Source organism: Equus asinus, chromosome 2 (genome assembly GCF_041296235.1).
Source record: "Equus asinus isolate D_3611 breed Donkey chromosome 2, EquAss-T2T_v2, whole genome shotgun sequence".
Classification (NCBI taxonomy): Eukaryota; Metazoa; Chordata; class Mammalia; order Perissodactyla; family Equidae; genus Equus; species Equus asinus.
The window spans coordinates 187,991,061-188,004,856 of record NC_091791.1 but is presented as its reverse complement, the minus strand read 5'-3'; the positions used below and the strand labels follow the sequence as shown (position 1 = coordinate 188,004,856).

The window sequence follows — 13,796 nt, the reverse complement described above, 5'->3', positions numbered from 1 at the left end:
CTGAATCCCCTCATTTTCCAGGATAAATAAGACATGGGGCCACCTCTCGAGGAGCTCCCTGTCAATGCTCTGCAGTGTGGTAGGAGCTCTGATCATGGAACATAGAAGGCAAATAAAGCAGGGACCAACCATGATAAACATCACTATTCTCATCCTATAAAAATAAAAAATCCAGTTAAAGAAATGAAATGATGTGATAAAATTATAGAGTTGCCAATTCTCAGAGACATGACTCAAACCCCAGCCTCGTAACTCTAACGAGTCACACGACATTCCACCAAATACCAAGCTTCTGCTCAGGAAACACTTACTCACACCATGAATGTCTACTTAGTCCTGTAGTTGTCGAAATGCTACTGTAGATAAATTCTGAGTGCTTAACAGAGAAATAATTGAAGAAGTAATTATTTCTATCCTTTACTTTCCTGGGCAAATGAACTTTGCTTTTAAAGTTGTTTATAAAACAAACTTTTTCCACATACCTTTTGCCGTAAGCTTTTAACAGATTCCTTAATATATGGCAAATCTTTAGATGGGACATACTTTTCAAGCATTTTATCAAAGTTAGGATGATACATCATGAGGAAAAGCATCTTTCGACCATAATACCTACGGATATTTGAGAAATATGTAAGTATTTTACCTATCTTCACAAGCTCAGTTTCTGTCCTCAGATGCAGTTTTCAGCAGGAAGAAACCTGTCAGCATCAAGATTACCATCCCTATCCCAAGTAAGCCACTGAAACGCAGTGACACTAACTGGCTGGCGCAGAGCACTCTCCTGCCGCCTACCTTCACAAAACACTGTAGCTTCAAATCTTTCAGCTTTGTGTCAGATGGAGAGCTGAAGCTTTGATTCTATTTTCCAGGCACTCTCGGGTCTGTACTGAGGCTGGCACTTGGCAGAACTGTGAATCTGTCTTCGTTCTGCGCTCTTGCCCAGGGACCCTCTGCAGCTCACCCGCTGGCCAGATGCTCTGGCTTGAGTCAACCTTTCCCGGGTTCTGTGTTTCTTTTTTTTTTTTTTCAGGAAGATTAGCCCTGAGCTAACATCTGCTGCCAATCCTCCTCTTTTTGCTGAGGAAGACTGGCCCTGAGCTAACATCCGTGCCCATCTTCCTCCACTTTATATGTGGGACACCTACCACAGCATGGCTTGCCAAGCCGTGCCATGTCTGCACCAGGGATCTGAACCAGCGAACTCCGGGCCACCAAAGGGGAATGTGAGCACTTAACCGCTGTGCCACCAGGCCGGCCCCAAGGTTCCATATTTCTGACCCTCTCTCTCTTCTTTCCCTGCCAAAACTTACCTGGCTTCCAATTCTTCAAAAACCTATTCTCTGCTACCTAAAACACACCCAAAGTTAGTTGAGAAATCTTGGTTGATACATTAATGAATGTGTAATGCTCTCCAAATTAGGTTTTTTATGTTATATCAATTTTAAAGTAATTCTTTTAGGATAATAGCTTAAGCCAAGATATCATTCTAATGGTAAAACTTCAGATATCATGGAAGTGCATATTGGAGATATTTTTGGATAGAGGGGTCTTATAGTGCCTCATAATAATGCCATATTATTATTCTGCAAGGAGGCTTGGCCTTAAAATAAATTACAGTATACTTTTGCCTGCAACTTGGAATATATGGGACTAGAAGAGCCAGAGAAGGCAAGGCCTTTGGCAGGGAAGGGTCTAACATGATCTCAGGATCATCTGTATCAACCACACTCCTTTAAATGCAATAAAATTACAGAAAGGGAGGTAATATCAGAGAATAAAAATTACTTGAGTTATAATTTCAAAGATGCTTCTAACTTTCAGACCAGAATGGTAAGGACTGTAGGTCTACCATTGGCCCTAAGGATATGGGGATGGCTAAAACAAACAAGTAAACAAGCAAAAGGAACAAAATGTGAGAAATATTAAAACTGAAAAGTTGTAATCATTTTATGATTTTAAAACTGCAAATAAGAATCTAAGAAATGACAAAATAGACTACAATTACTAAGCCATCAAGAAAGGATAAGACATACATACTCAAATTTACCACTACGAATGTTTTTTTGCACCTAACTAGTCTACTATGATCCAACTCTCCTAAATCGTTTTGAACGCTACTGTGGTCACCAGAACTTCTAAAATGGTTCCCCAAAGAAGTCCTGCTCTAACCTTCAATTTGTGAATATGATGAGCTACAACTTCCAGGGTTATATTATGTTATGTTAGACGGTACAGGTGACTTTTAGACAGGGAGATTATTGGGTGGACCTAATTCAATCACACGAGCCCTTACAACCAGAGAGCCTCCTGCGGTTGGTAGCAGAAGAGGAAGTCAGAGGGATTCTATGCACAAGGGGGCTTCAACATGCTCTTGCTGGCTTGAAGATGGAGGGGGCTGCATGAGAGGGAATCTGGGTGGCCTCAAGGAGCTGAGCGAGGACCCTGGTTGACAGTCAGCAAGGAAATGGGGACCTCAGTCCTATAACCACAAGGAACTGAACTGGGACAACCACCTGAGTGAATCTGGAAGCAGATTCTTCTACAGCGCCTGTAGACAAGAGCCTGGCACTCCATCACTTTGATTTCAGCCTTGGGAGAACCTAAGCAGAGACCCCAGTTGAGCCATGCCAGACTTCTAACCTAAAGAGTGGTAAGCTAAAGGAAACCTGGGTTGCCTTAAGCCACTATGTTCATGGTAATTTGTTACACAGCAATAGAAAACAAATACATTGACTTTCTATATTAGCTTTTGGTATAATGACTTCCACAAGATTAACTCCAGTTACCTAAAGTAATGGACACTTTGTCTTAAAAGGTTAAAAATTTGATATCCTTCTTTACTTTTGTCTCTATGAACTCAGGATCCTCTCTCCCCCCTTTTAATCTTTCTTCATATATAACTGCCGTAAATTTTTGGACTTTGTATGGGACATTATCAACCACCTAGTCCAACCTTCCTAATTTTACAGACAAGGCAACTGAGGCTAACACAGGTTAAGTAACTTGCTTTAGGGTAAACAGTGAATGGGTCTAGGAATTGAACCTAGGCTTCTGACTATACCCAAAATTTTTGTCACCAAAGCAGGTATTGTACTATCCACATCCTAAAGATTTTGTCATCTTTCTCTGACTGTTCTTAACCTTCCTAAAATTGTGCTTCAAGTATAGCAATCAGAAATTCATGGAATTTTCTAAGTGCAGATATCTCATGTTTCAAGAGATAGCATGTTATCCATTTTGCTTCCTGTATTTCTCAGGTGCACCTGTTTCCTTGATTGTACCTGACTGCTTGGAAAATACCTCATTTTCCCCTCAACGCATTACCTTACGTTTGCCCACAATGAAGTTCTTCTGCCACTTTTCTGCCCACTCAGTCTTGTGCCGTTTTCATGCAGTTCATCCCTGTGACATGGCATCTCACTACCCAGAAGTATGTGGTATCATCTGTAAATTTGGAGAATTCACTGTGCACTCCCTCAAGATCATTTAAAAGTTGGTTACATAAGACCATCCCCCAGCTCCAATCCCTGAGGAACCCACTTGTCTATTTAGAGAAATGTTCATTCTTCTCTAACCTTTGTTGCCTACTTTTAAGCCCTTATACTAACAGATTCAGCCAATATCATGAGCAGCTATTCACCTGGTTTCTTGTGAACTGTCCTGAGCAAATTTAGCAGCAGCTGGTAATATACGGTCAGCCATATCCTTTGTTCCAGATGAAATACGCTCTGGTTCCATAAATTCCACCACATCTGATAAGTGCTGGGCTGTACATCTTCTTACTGCAATGTGTAAGTGGCTACAAGGAAACATGGTCAATTAAAACAAAGTTGGTGTATGAACTATTTTCCAAAGATACACCTTTAAAGTTAAATGATTAAACTACTCCTAACCCTCAACAATAATCCTTGGAGGCTAAAATGACAAATTATTTGCATTAGCTATCTCTCCCCACGAAGTTAAAAAAACAAAACAAAACTAATAATCACTGACACTTATTTAGTTCCAGATCTATGGATCTAAGTAACATTATTAGAATAACAATACTATTATTCTGTGTATGTTCAGCACCTAATATGATGTTTATCACATAGGAATTATTTGTTTTTTTGACTGAAATTTGCTTGTATTTTTCTACACCCCAGATTGCAAACAACTGCATTTTTAGTTTAAGGACTTGTCAAGATCAATCTGAACATTACCTTTGTCCTCCGTTGATAAGAGAAACCACGGCCCGGGCAGGAGTTACATTACTGACCATAGCTCTCAAGGCTTTGTCAACGTCTTCTCTTATAAATGTATTTGATTCCCCAGCTTTGTGCAACAAAACTTTTACTGTACTATCTAGTTCTTGGTCCATGTTCTTCTTCAGGTAAGTGAAAAGATCACTTAAACAGACCACAGCAGCACGTGAAACTCCAGAGCGCAAATTTTTCACCTAAAAAAAATTTCCAAAATGTACATTTTGCTGATATTCTGAAAGAAAATCAGTAATAATGACTTGACACCAAATTTACTACTAAAGTAACATGCTTTAATCCGTATTATCTTATATCCTAAAAATGAACATTTAATAATTTTTTTTAAATGTTGCAAAGTAATGCATGAGCTACTTTACACACAAGCCTACTCATATCATTTAGAATAGAGTTATTTTAAAGGTTAAGTAATGTGGCATATTTTTTCTTTGTTATTCAAACAATTCTTAACTCAGCTGAAAAATAAGTTTACCTCTTGAACTACTGCAAAATTTGTTTCATGCAACTTTGTGTTCAATATTTCAGAATGAAAAGCAGCTAAGCATCTAATAAAATTCAGTCCCTCAATTTTCTTCTCCCTATGGGAAAAAGAAACAAAGGACAAAATCACTTATTAAACGGGCTCAACTGGAACAAGGGGTCAGACCTCTTCTCTTGTGTGTATGGAATACTGCCAGCGAGGAGACCTCGCGTACTTTTCCTTATCATTTAGGAATAATCTCAAATAAAAAATACGTAAGGTTTTTTTTCCCAAATAGTTCTCTTTCATGATTCAAAAGACCTTTTAAGAGCCGAACCACTATTGACCGTCACACTAAGTTCATACTTTGTAAATAAACAGGAACACTTCTCCCTGAGTCAGAATGACATATTCCTTCTAGAGAGAAGGGAAAGGAACAGAAACAAAAGGTAAGGGAACCAGTAAAACAAAAATGAAGGAGAAAAGCAACTGCCTTTGCCTTGTTGGTGAGTATATAATCCAAGAGCAGAAAACCACCTTTCTTTTCCACTATCTGACCTAAGGAGGCAGATGAAGGGTGGGTGGATACTAACAAGAGGATGACATTCAAGTGGGATTTAGATATAACATTTCACACTTGAGGGTTTGCATCTCGTGGTTTTGAACAATGTGAGCCAAGATGAGTTTTCTTAGTTGGTGCTATTGATGCTGGTCATTTTTTTAAGCACTTAAATCCTGTGAATTGAGTTATGGAAAAATGGGAAAAAAAGAGCTAAGATTCCAAGGTGGCAAGAGTAAACCTATTTAACAGCTGTATGGTTCAAAATTTTCACTTTTTGGATAAGCATAAAAGAGTCCACAACTATAATCTAGATGCAGAAATAATCCAGTTCTATACACATAAAATAATAGAAAGTGGAGTCAAGAGAGAGGGAGGCAGAAAAAGAAATCAAGAAATAGTGGCTGACATTTTCCCATATCTGATTAAAACTATAAACTCTCAGATCCAAGAGTAAATCCTATAGAGAATAACCACAAAAACAACAACACGGAACATCATGATCAAGTTGCTAAAAAGAGTGTTAAAGGAAATATTCTTAAAAGTAGCCATAGGAAAAAAGGCAGATTACATACAGGAGAAAAAGAAAATAATTACAGAAGACTCAGCTCAGAAATGTGCAAGCTGGGGGGGCAGCTCCGTGGCCGAGTGGTTAAGTTCACGCGCTCCGCTGCGGCAGCCCAGGGTTCGGATCCTGGGCGTGGACATGGCACCGCTCGTCAGGCCACGTTGAGGCAGCATCCCACATCCCACAACTAGAAGGACCTGCAACTAAGATATACAACTATGTACTGGCGGGGGGCAGCGGTGTTGGGAAATAAAGAAGAAAAAAAAAAAAAAAGATTGGCAACAGTTGTTAGCCGAGGTGCCAATCCTTAAAAAAAAAAAAAAAAAGGAAGATTGGCAACAGTTGTTAACCTAGGTGCCAATCTTTAAAAAAAAAAAAAAAAGAAATGTGCAAGCCGGAAACTAATTGAACAAAGTCTAAGTACTAAAAGGAAACAAACCACAGAAAAAACAACTTAACAATTTAAGGAGGAACGCACAAATCTTCAATTACAGTTGGAGATTCAAAAGCCCTTTCCCAGTAATTGATAGGACAGACAGGAATTCAGTAAGGATACAGACAACTTAAACAACACTATCAGCCACTGTCAACCAACCTGACCTACTTAACACGTAAAGAACACTACAACCAACAACAGCAGAACGCACATTCTTTTCAAGTTCATGTGAAATGTTCCTCTGAAAAAGATACAGTCTCTGTTCTCATAGATCCTACAATGAGAAGAAAATATGTGTATGAAGTCAGGTTGGGATACGGGATATTAAAAATAAAGCAGCACAGGAAGATGGTGGGGAAAGAACACTATTTTAGTTACAGTCACGAGAGGGTTTTCTGAGGTGACATTTGACAGATGTCTGAGCGAAGTGAGAGAGAAAGTCACTGGGAGAATGTTCAGAGAATTAAGTACAAAGATCTTGAGGTAGAAAGGAACGTGGATGTTCAGGAAACAGCCAGATGTCTGGAGTGGATAAGTAAGGCTGAACATGGTAGGGGATGAGGCTACAGAAAGAGGCAAGGGACAGATAATGAAGGACTTTATAAGCTATGAGAAGCAGGTAAAAACAATTTTTTTCTAGTGTTCTTGGGAACCACTGGAGGGTTTTGCATGGGAAAATCCCATGGTCTGACTGATGTTTTCACAGCATCACTCTGGTTGTTGTGGGAGGGGGGCAATGACGCAAGCATGGAAACCAGTGTGAAAGTAGAGGGACTGATGGAACGTGAAGAAATGAAAACAGTCAACACTGGCTTGGTACGAACAACTAAATGTTCATGGCAGGGCTACTAACTAAGATGGTGAACACCGAGGGAGAAGCAGATTTGGGATTAGGAGGAGGGGACATAAGAAAATTCTGTTTGAAGGATTTTTGCATGTGTGTTCATGAGATACACTGGATATCAGACTGTAGTTTTCTTTTCTGGTCTGTGTATGGTTTCAGTATCAGGGTAATACTGGCCTCAAAGAATGAGACGGTTAGTACTCCAGCCTCTTCAATGTTCTGGAAGTTTGTGTAGAATCGATTTCTTCCTTAAATGTTTGGTGTAATTCGCCAGTGAAACCATCCGAGCCTGGAGTTTCCTTTGTGGGAAAGTTTTGAACTCAAATTCAATTTCCTTAGTAGACTTTGGTTATACAGATTATCTATTTCTTTTTAAGTGAATATTGGTAGTTTGTGTCTTTCAAGGAGTTTGTCCATTTCATTAAGTTGACCAATTTATGGGCATTAGCTGTTTATCCTATTCCTTTATTATTTAATAGCTGTGTGATCAGTGGTGATGTTCCTCTTCTTATTTCTGATGTGGTAATTTCTTTCTTCTCTTTTTGTTCTTGATCAGTCTGATCAGAGTTTATCAATTTTATTAATCTCCAAGAATTCACTTTTGCTTTCATTGATTTCTTTTACAGTTCTTCTGTTTTCTATTTCATTGATTTTTACTCCGATCTTTATTATTTCCTTTCCTTGCTTATTTTGGGCTTTATTTGCTCTTCTGTTTCTAGTTTAAGGTGAAAGCTGAGGTCATTGATACAAAACTTTTCTTCTTTTCTAATACAGGCGTTACAGTGCTATAAATTTCCCTCTAATTTAGCTGCATCTCACAATTTTGATATTTTTCATTCTTAATTTCATTAAATTAAAAATATTTCCCAATTTCCTTCTTGATTTCTTCTTAGATCCATGGGTTATTTATAAGTGTGTTGCTTAGTTACCAAATATTTAGAGCCTTTTCCAGGTATCTGTTCCTAATTTCTAATTTAATTCCACTGTGGTCAGAGAACAAAATTTGTATAATCTGAATCCTTTTAAATTACTTGTTTTACGTTCCTGAATATAGTCTTTCTTGGTAAATGTTCCTTGTGGGCTTGCAAAGGATGTCAATTCTGCTGTTTTAGGTGGAGTGTTCTACAAATGTCAGTTAGGTCAAGTTGGTCAATAGCGTGTTCAAGTCTTCTCTATCCCCACTGATTTTCTTTCTACTAGTTCAATCAGTTAATGAGAAAGGGCTGTTAAAGTTCCAACTACAACTGTGAGTTTATTTCTCCTTGCAGTTCTAACAGTTTTTGCTTAATGTATTTTGAAGCTCTGTTATATGGTAAATAAATGTTTAGGATTACTGTCCTTTTGATGCAGTAACCGCTTTATCACTATAAAATGACCCTCTTTATTCCTGATGTGGTAGACAGAATTCTAAGATGGCACCCACGACTCCTGCCCCCTTGTGCACACACCCTGTACAACCCCCACCCCTTGAAGGTGAATATGATGGGATATCACTTCCCTCAATCACATCACATTATGTGGCAAAAGGGATTTTTCATGTTGTCCTACAGCTCACTGATTCTCTGTTCATGTCTCTCCTCCAGCTTCTTTAATGCACGGAATAGAATTCTAACTATAGTTATGATGTCCTTGTCTACTAATTCTATCATCTGTATCACTTTTGGACTGGTTTCAATTATTTGCTTTTTTTTCTTCTCACTATGGGTTGTATTTTCCTGCTCCTTTGCATGCCTGGTAATTTTTTACTGGATACTATGCGTTGTGAATTTTACCTTAGATATTTTCGTGTTCCTATAAATATTTTTGAGCTTTGTTCTGGGATGTAGTTAAGTTATTCGGAAAGTGTGAACCTCTCAGGCCTTGCTTTTATGCTTTGTTAGGGAAAACCAAACCAGTCTTTAGCCTAGGGTATATTTCACCACACTACAAAGCAAAACTCTTCTGGGTATTCTACCCAAAGCCCTGTGAATTACGGGGCTTTCCACTCTGCTGGGAACAGGAAGTACTCTTGGCCCCGTATGCGCTCCAGGGATTGTTCCCTTAACTTCTCTGAGTGGTCCTTGCTCTGGCTTCATGTAATTTACTCATACTCAGCTAAATGTTTCAGCAGAATCCTCCGCAGGTCTCTGGAGCTCTCTGTGAAGCTGTCCCCTCTCTGGCATCCTGCCCTGCAAACTTTAGCTACGTTGGCACCCCCAAACTCCCAGCTCCATCTCCATCCCTGCTGGACTCTCTGTGGTTTCCCCTCCTTGAGCTGTGACCTGGGGACTCTGCAGGGGGTAAGCCGGGGCAATTGTAGGGCTCACCTCGATTGTTTCCTCTCAGGATTGTCTCTCAGGATCACCATCTTTCATTGCCTGGTGAACATTATTTTGAAAACCACTGTTTCATCTATTTTGTATGATTTCTTTAGTTGTTTTGGGTGTGAAGGCAAATCTAATGCCTGTTAACCCATCTCGACAGGAAGCAGAAGATCCAGAGTTCTATTTTGGACATGTTAAATTTAAAGTGTCTATGGCATCCAAGTGGACAAGTCAAGTAGGCAGATGGATTACGTGTCTAGAACTCAAGAAGACACCATGAATCCAGACACACATTTATGAGAAATCAGAGTATGGATGGAACTTAAAGCTATGGAACTGAATGAAATCATTTAAGAAGGGGTTGGAAAACTACAGCTCACAGATCAAATTTGGCCTGATCAGATTTTTTTTACAAGTAAAGTTTGTTGGAAAACAGCCATGCTCATTTGTTTTCATACTACCTAGGGCTGCTTTTACACTACAACAGCAAAGTTGAGTAGCTGCGACAGAGTGCCTGCAAAGCCTAAACTATTTACTCTCTGGCTCTTTACCAAAAAAGACTGCCAGCCTGGATCTATAAAATGCATATAGACAGAGAATGCCAGTGGACTGAATTCTGGAGCACTCCTCAATTTTGAAGTCAAACAGAAAAGAAGGAATCAGAAAGTACTGAAGGAGGAAAAGAACCAAGACACTAATTCTTCCAAGGCAAAATGAAAAAAAGGATATTCAGAAGAAGGGAGTGTCAACTGTGTCAAATGTTGCTGAAAGGCTAAGTAAGACGAGAATTAACAAATGACCACTGTAGATTTATCAAAAGGGTCAGTGTTTCAGTTTTAGTGAACTGGTGGTCATGGTGGGAGGGTTGAAAGCCAAATAAAGAAGGTTGAGAAGAGAACACAAGGTGGAAAAGTACAGAGAATGAGTCAGCCTTTTTGAGGACTTCCACTAAAGAAGGGGGAGGAAAAAAATATGAAGATGTGGAGTTTGGCAAAGTGTTTAAAAAATAGCAGATATTATAGCACAATTTTGTGTTGATGAATATGATCTAGTAGAGAAAACTAATGATGAGGGGTAGAATGGGGATGGAGAGAGATACCAAAGGCATAGGGGAGGAGATGGGACAACAGCGGACAGTGGATGCTCCAGCTGAAGTAATTGGGATGCAGTGTCTTTTTGCTTCCCTTGAGTCACTGGCTGGGCTGTCTGGGTGGCTGCTGCAGCTGTGCTGGGAACAGATAATATAGCCAGGACTGTTATCAGATATATTTCACACAGAAACACATGGAGAAATGGTGTGATCAGTATTCCAATACCAAAAGGTTTGTGTAATCCATAATATAGCTAAACTATGTCCTTATGATACATAAGTTATACCATAACTGGTAATACAGTACTTTAGGACCAGAGTTCAGCTACATTAATAAGTTGAAAAAAACTGAGACTGCCTAAGAATTAACATAATCATTTCTAGGACTATTTTAATAGGCAATGTTCCAAGGTTTTTAATAAAAAATTTACAGAAAACTTTTGGAACTCAGCTTAGTTTTAAGTTAAGAATGGTGAACTTACCAATCCTCATCAGCTAAAAGCCTTAGGGCTTCTGTCAGTGCTATTTCTGGTTTGGAAAACGGCCGTAGTTCTGACGAATCCATTATTTCTGGACTATGAGTGACAGAAGGCATCCTTTCTTTATACTGTGGAATGGCTCCAGGAGATGATTCACCTAAAACAGAAAAACCTATTAAAGAATCAGAGAACTCTGACACAGACGGATACAAATGGTATTCTGACTACAGGTTCTATGAAGATTTCTTTTAGAAACTAGTACTATTAGTTTAGTCTCCAATGAAATTGTAATACTCAGATACCAGAGCTGTTTAAAACTTTACTTTTTATATAAAAACCATTAAATTACATTGAATATAAATATATAAAGGGTTTTTCAGTCATGAGTCATATAACAAAGTCTAGCTTTAAGAGCTAAAAGTCACTAAGAAGCATTATGATCCCATTTTGTAAAAACATGTGGATATATACCTGTTTTACTGTATAACCAACAACTGAAAATGAAGCTTCATGGCATCTATATAAAGAATTCTAAAAATACCAATTTTCGCTACTGGTATAGAATTAATGGTCTATTACAAATCCTAAGACCATGCACAGTAATAAGAACAACATTTCTTCCACAATCAAACATTTACCAACCATTTTCCAGACATAAAAGGCACTGCCCTAGAAGTTGAGGAAACAAATTGTTGTCACTGAATGCTCAGGGTAATGCCGTGAGGGTGGTGCACAAGGCAAGACCTGTGCAGTGGAGGTGTCAGAAAGGAAAAGATCAACAAGATCAAACAGAAGGAGTAATGGCTTTTGTAAATAGGTAAAGATTGATTAGTATTTTTTTTTCTTTTAAGATTTTTATTTTTTTCCTTTTTCTCCCCAAAGCCCCCTGGTACATAGTTGTATGTTCTTCGTTGTGGGTCCTTCTAGTTGTGGCATGTGGGACGCTGCCTCAGCGTGGTTTGATGAGCAGTGCCATGTCCGCGCCCAGGATTTGAACCAACAAAACACTGGGCCGCCTGCAGCAGAGCGCACTAACTTAACCACTTGGCCATGGGGCCGGCCCCTATTAGTTTTTTTTTTTACGTTAAGAGATATTTTCAAAAAGATAATATTAGGCTCTAAAAATGACTATAGAAACCATGCTATTTCTAAGAAAATGCTACATGAAGTACATGAGACACAAATATAAGAAATTTCCCAAAATGCTGAATACTAATTCCATACTCAGATGTATTTAAAATCTGAAGGCAACAAGGTATTAATGATATTAGCTAAGATTTACTAAATACTTTGTGCCAGATCTTGTGATAAATGCTTTACAGATAAATCTTTATTCTGAGCTGAGAAAATAATTGAGTCCTATAGAGGCTATGAAATTTGTTCAAGGTCTTAATGCCAATGAGTGGCAAAGAAAGGACTTAGCTCTATGTCCACTATCACCTTTGATTTTATATAAAGAGAAACAAGACAGGATTCCTGCTTTCAAGAAATTTACCACATTCTTGGTTAGGAAGAGGTATGCAAAAAAGATAAACACAATATTTTAGATTACTGTAGTGATAAATTAGTACCAGTTTTTTGTTGTTGTTATTGTTGTTGAGGAAGATTTGCTCTGAGGTAACATCTGTTGCCAATCCTCCTATGTTTTTGCTTGAGCAAGATTGGCCCTGAACTAACAGCTGTGCCAATCTTCCTCTATTTTATATGTGGGTTGCTGCCACAGCATGGAAAGAACAGCAAATACAAAACAGTACTACTAACCATTGTGTATTGAGATCCTGCTTGGCACTGTGCTAAGCGCTGCATTTACATGATCTCATTTGAACCATTTAACTCCCCTATGTGATAGTTATTATCATTCCAACGCTGCAGATGAAGAAACTGATGCTAGGTTTAAGGATTCCTTCTCTCTATCTACTCCATCCCCCCTCTCATGAGAGAATAGCTCATTAAGAAGCGATGCAGATAAACACCAGATTTTCAATGTTGGGGTTGTACCAATTATCTTTACTGTTTTCTCCTAAAAAAAGTCAAACAAAACAAAAATATTATTCTAGAAAAGGAGGTATATAGACTATCAATCTAAAGCAGAGTTGCTCAAACCTAGTTTTTTTCTTTAACTTCCACTCTGTTGTAGACTGATACTTTTATAAACTACACTCAAAGTGCCGTGGCAATGCCAAATTGCTGAAATAGTTTCTAAAAGCTTACTCTCACTTTTGGTATTTATCTTTTAAGCATAGTCTTCTGTTCAAATAATATACGGGTGACTTCAAGAAAGCATTCTCTTCATACTTCTCAAAAATGAAATCGGTAAAGCCTACATTATAGGTGAAAATCACAAAGTTAATTGATGCCTCCAGCAAAAATGAATATCTAAGAATTCATGATTTATCACTATTTGTACTATTTGCTACTATCTGTACTTCTAGTCCCACCGTTAACAGTAGCAGCCAGTATTCTTATTGGCTTAGTTAAGAAGTTGTGTGGATTTTTCTCCCCTTAGATTTTATGACATTAATAATATAGTGACATTTTTTGAGAATGCTAACAAATAGGCTTAAACTTCAAAAACGCCTGCATTTAAGCGGTTCTTAGGGCCATGCTTAACCAGTAATTTTGCAGGCCAATATCTCTCTTCAGTCATACTCTCAATAATTATTAGTTTTCATAATAGAGAATTTTAAAAAATTCTCTATACTTCTTGTATTATAAAACAAATACAAGCTAGAAGAACCTCAGACATTTATCTATTTCAAATCTCTTTTATATTTATCTTTGAGAGAGGTTAAGTATGT

At 38.2% G+C, this 13,796-nt stretch overlaps 1 protein-coding gene across 5 annotated transcripts in view; it reads right to left on the bottom strand.

The window, feature by feature from the left end:
- TOGARAM1 (TOG array regulator of axonemal microtubules 1) overlaps positions 1–13,796 on the bottom strand; it is an 83,700-nt gene that overhangs the window by 18,893 nt on the left and 51,011 nt on the right. For 2 of the 5 annotated variants that reach the window (XM_014835685.3, XM_014835686.3), the window contains 5 exons: positions 11,002–11,155; positions 4,732–4,837; positions 4,203–4,438; positions 3,641–3,799; positions 483–609 (listed from right to left, as the gene is read on the bottom strand). In XM_014835685.3, the coding sequence (XP_014691171.3) occupies positions 483–609; positions 3,641–3,799; positions 4,203–4,438; positions 4,732–4,837; positions 11,002–11,155 (782 nt within the window). Of the gene's footprint in view, positions 1–482; positions 610–3,324; positions 3,445–3,640; positions 3,800–4,202; positions 4,439–4,731; positions 4,838–11,001; positions 11,171–13,796 lie in introns of those variants that run through there. The other 3 variants (XM_044765550.2, XM_044765552.2, XM_044765555.2) reach the window with 2 other exon arrangements.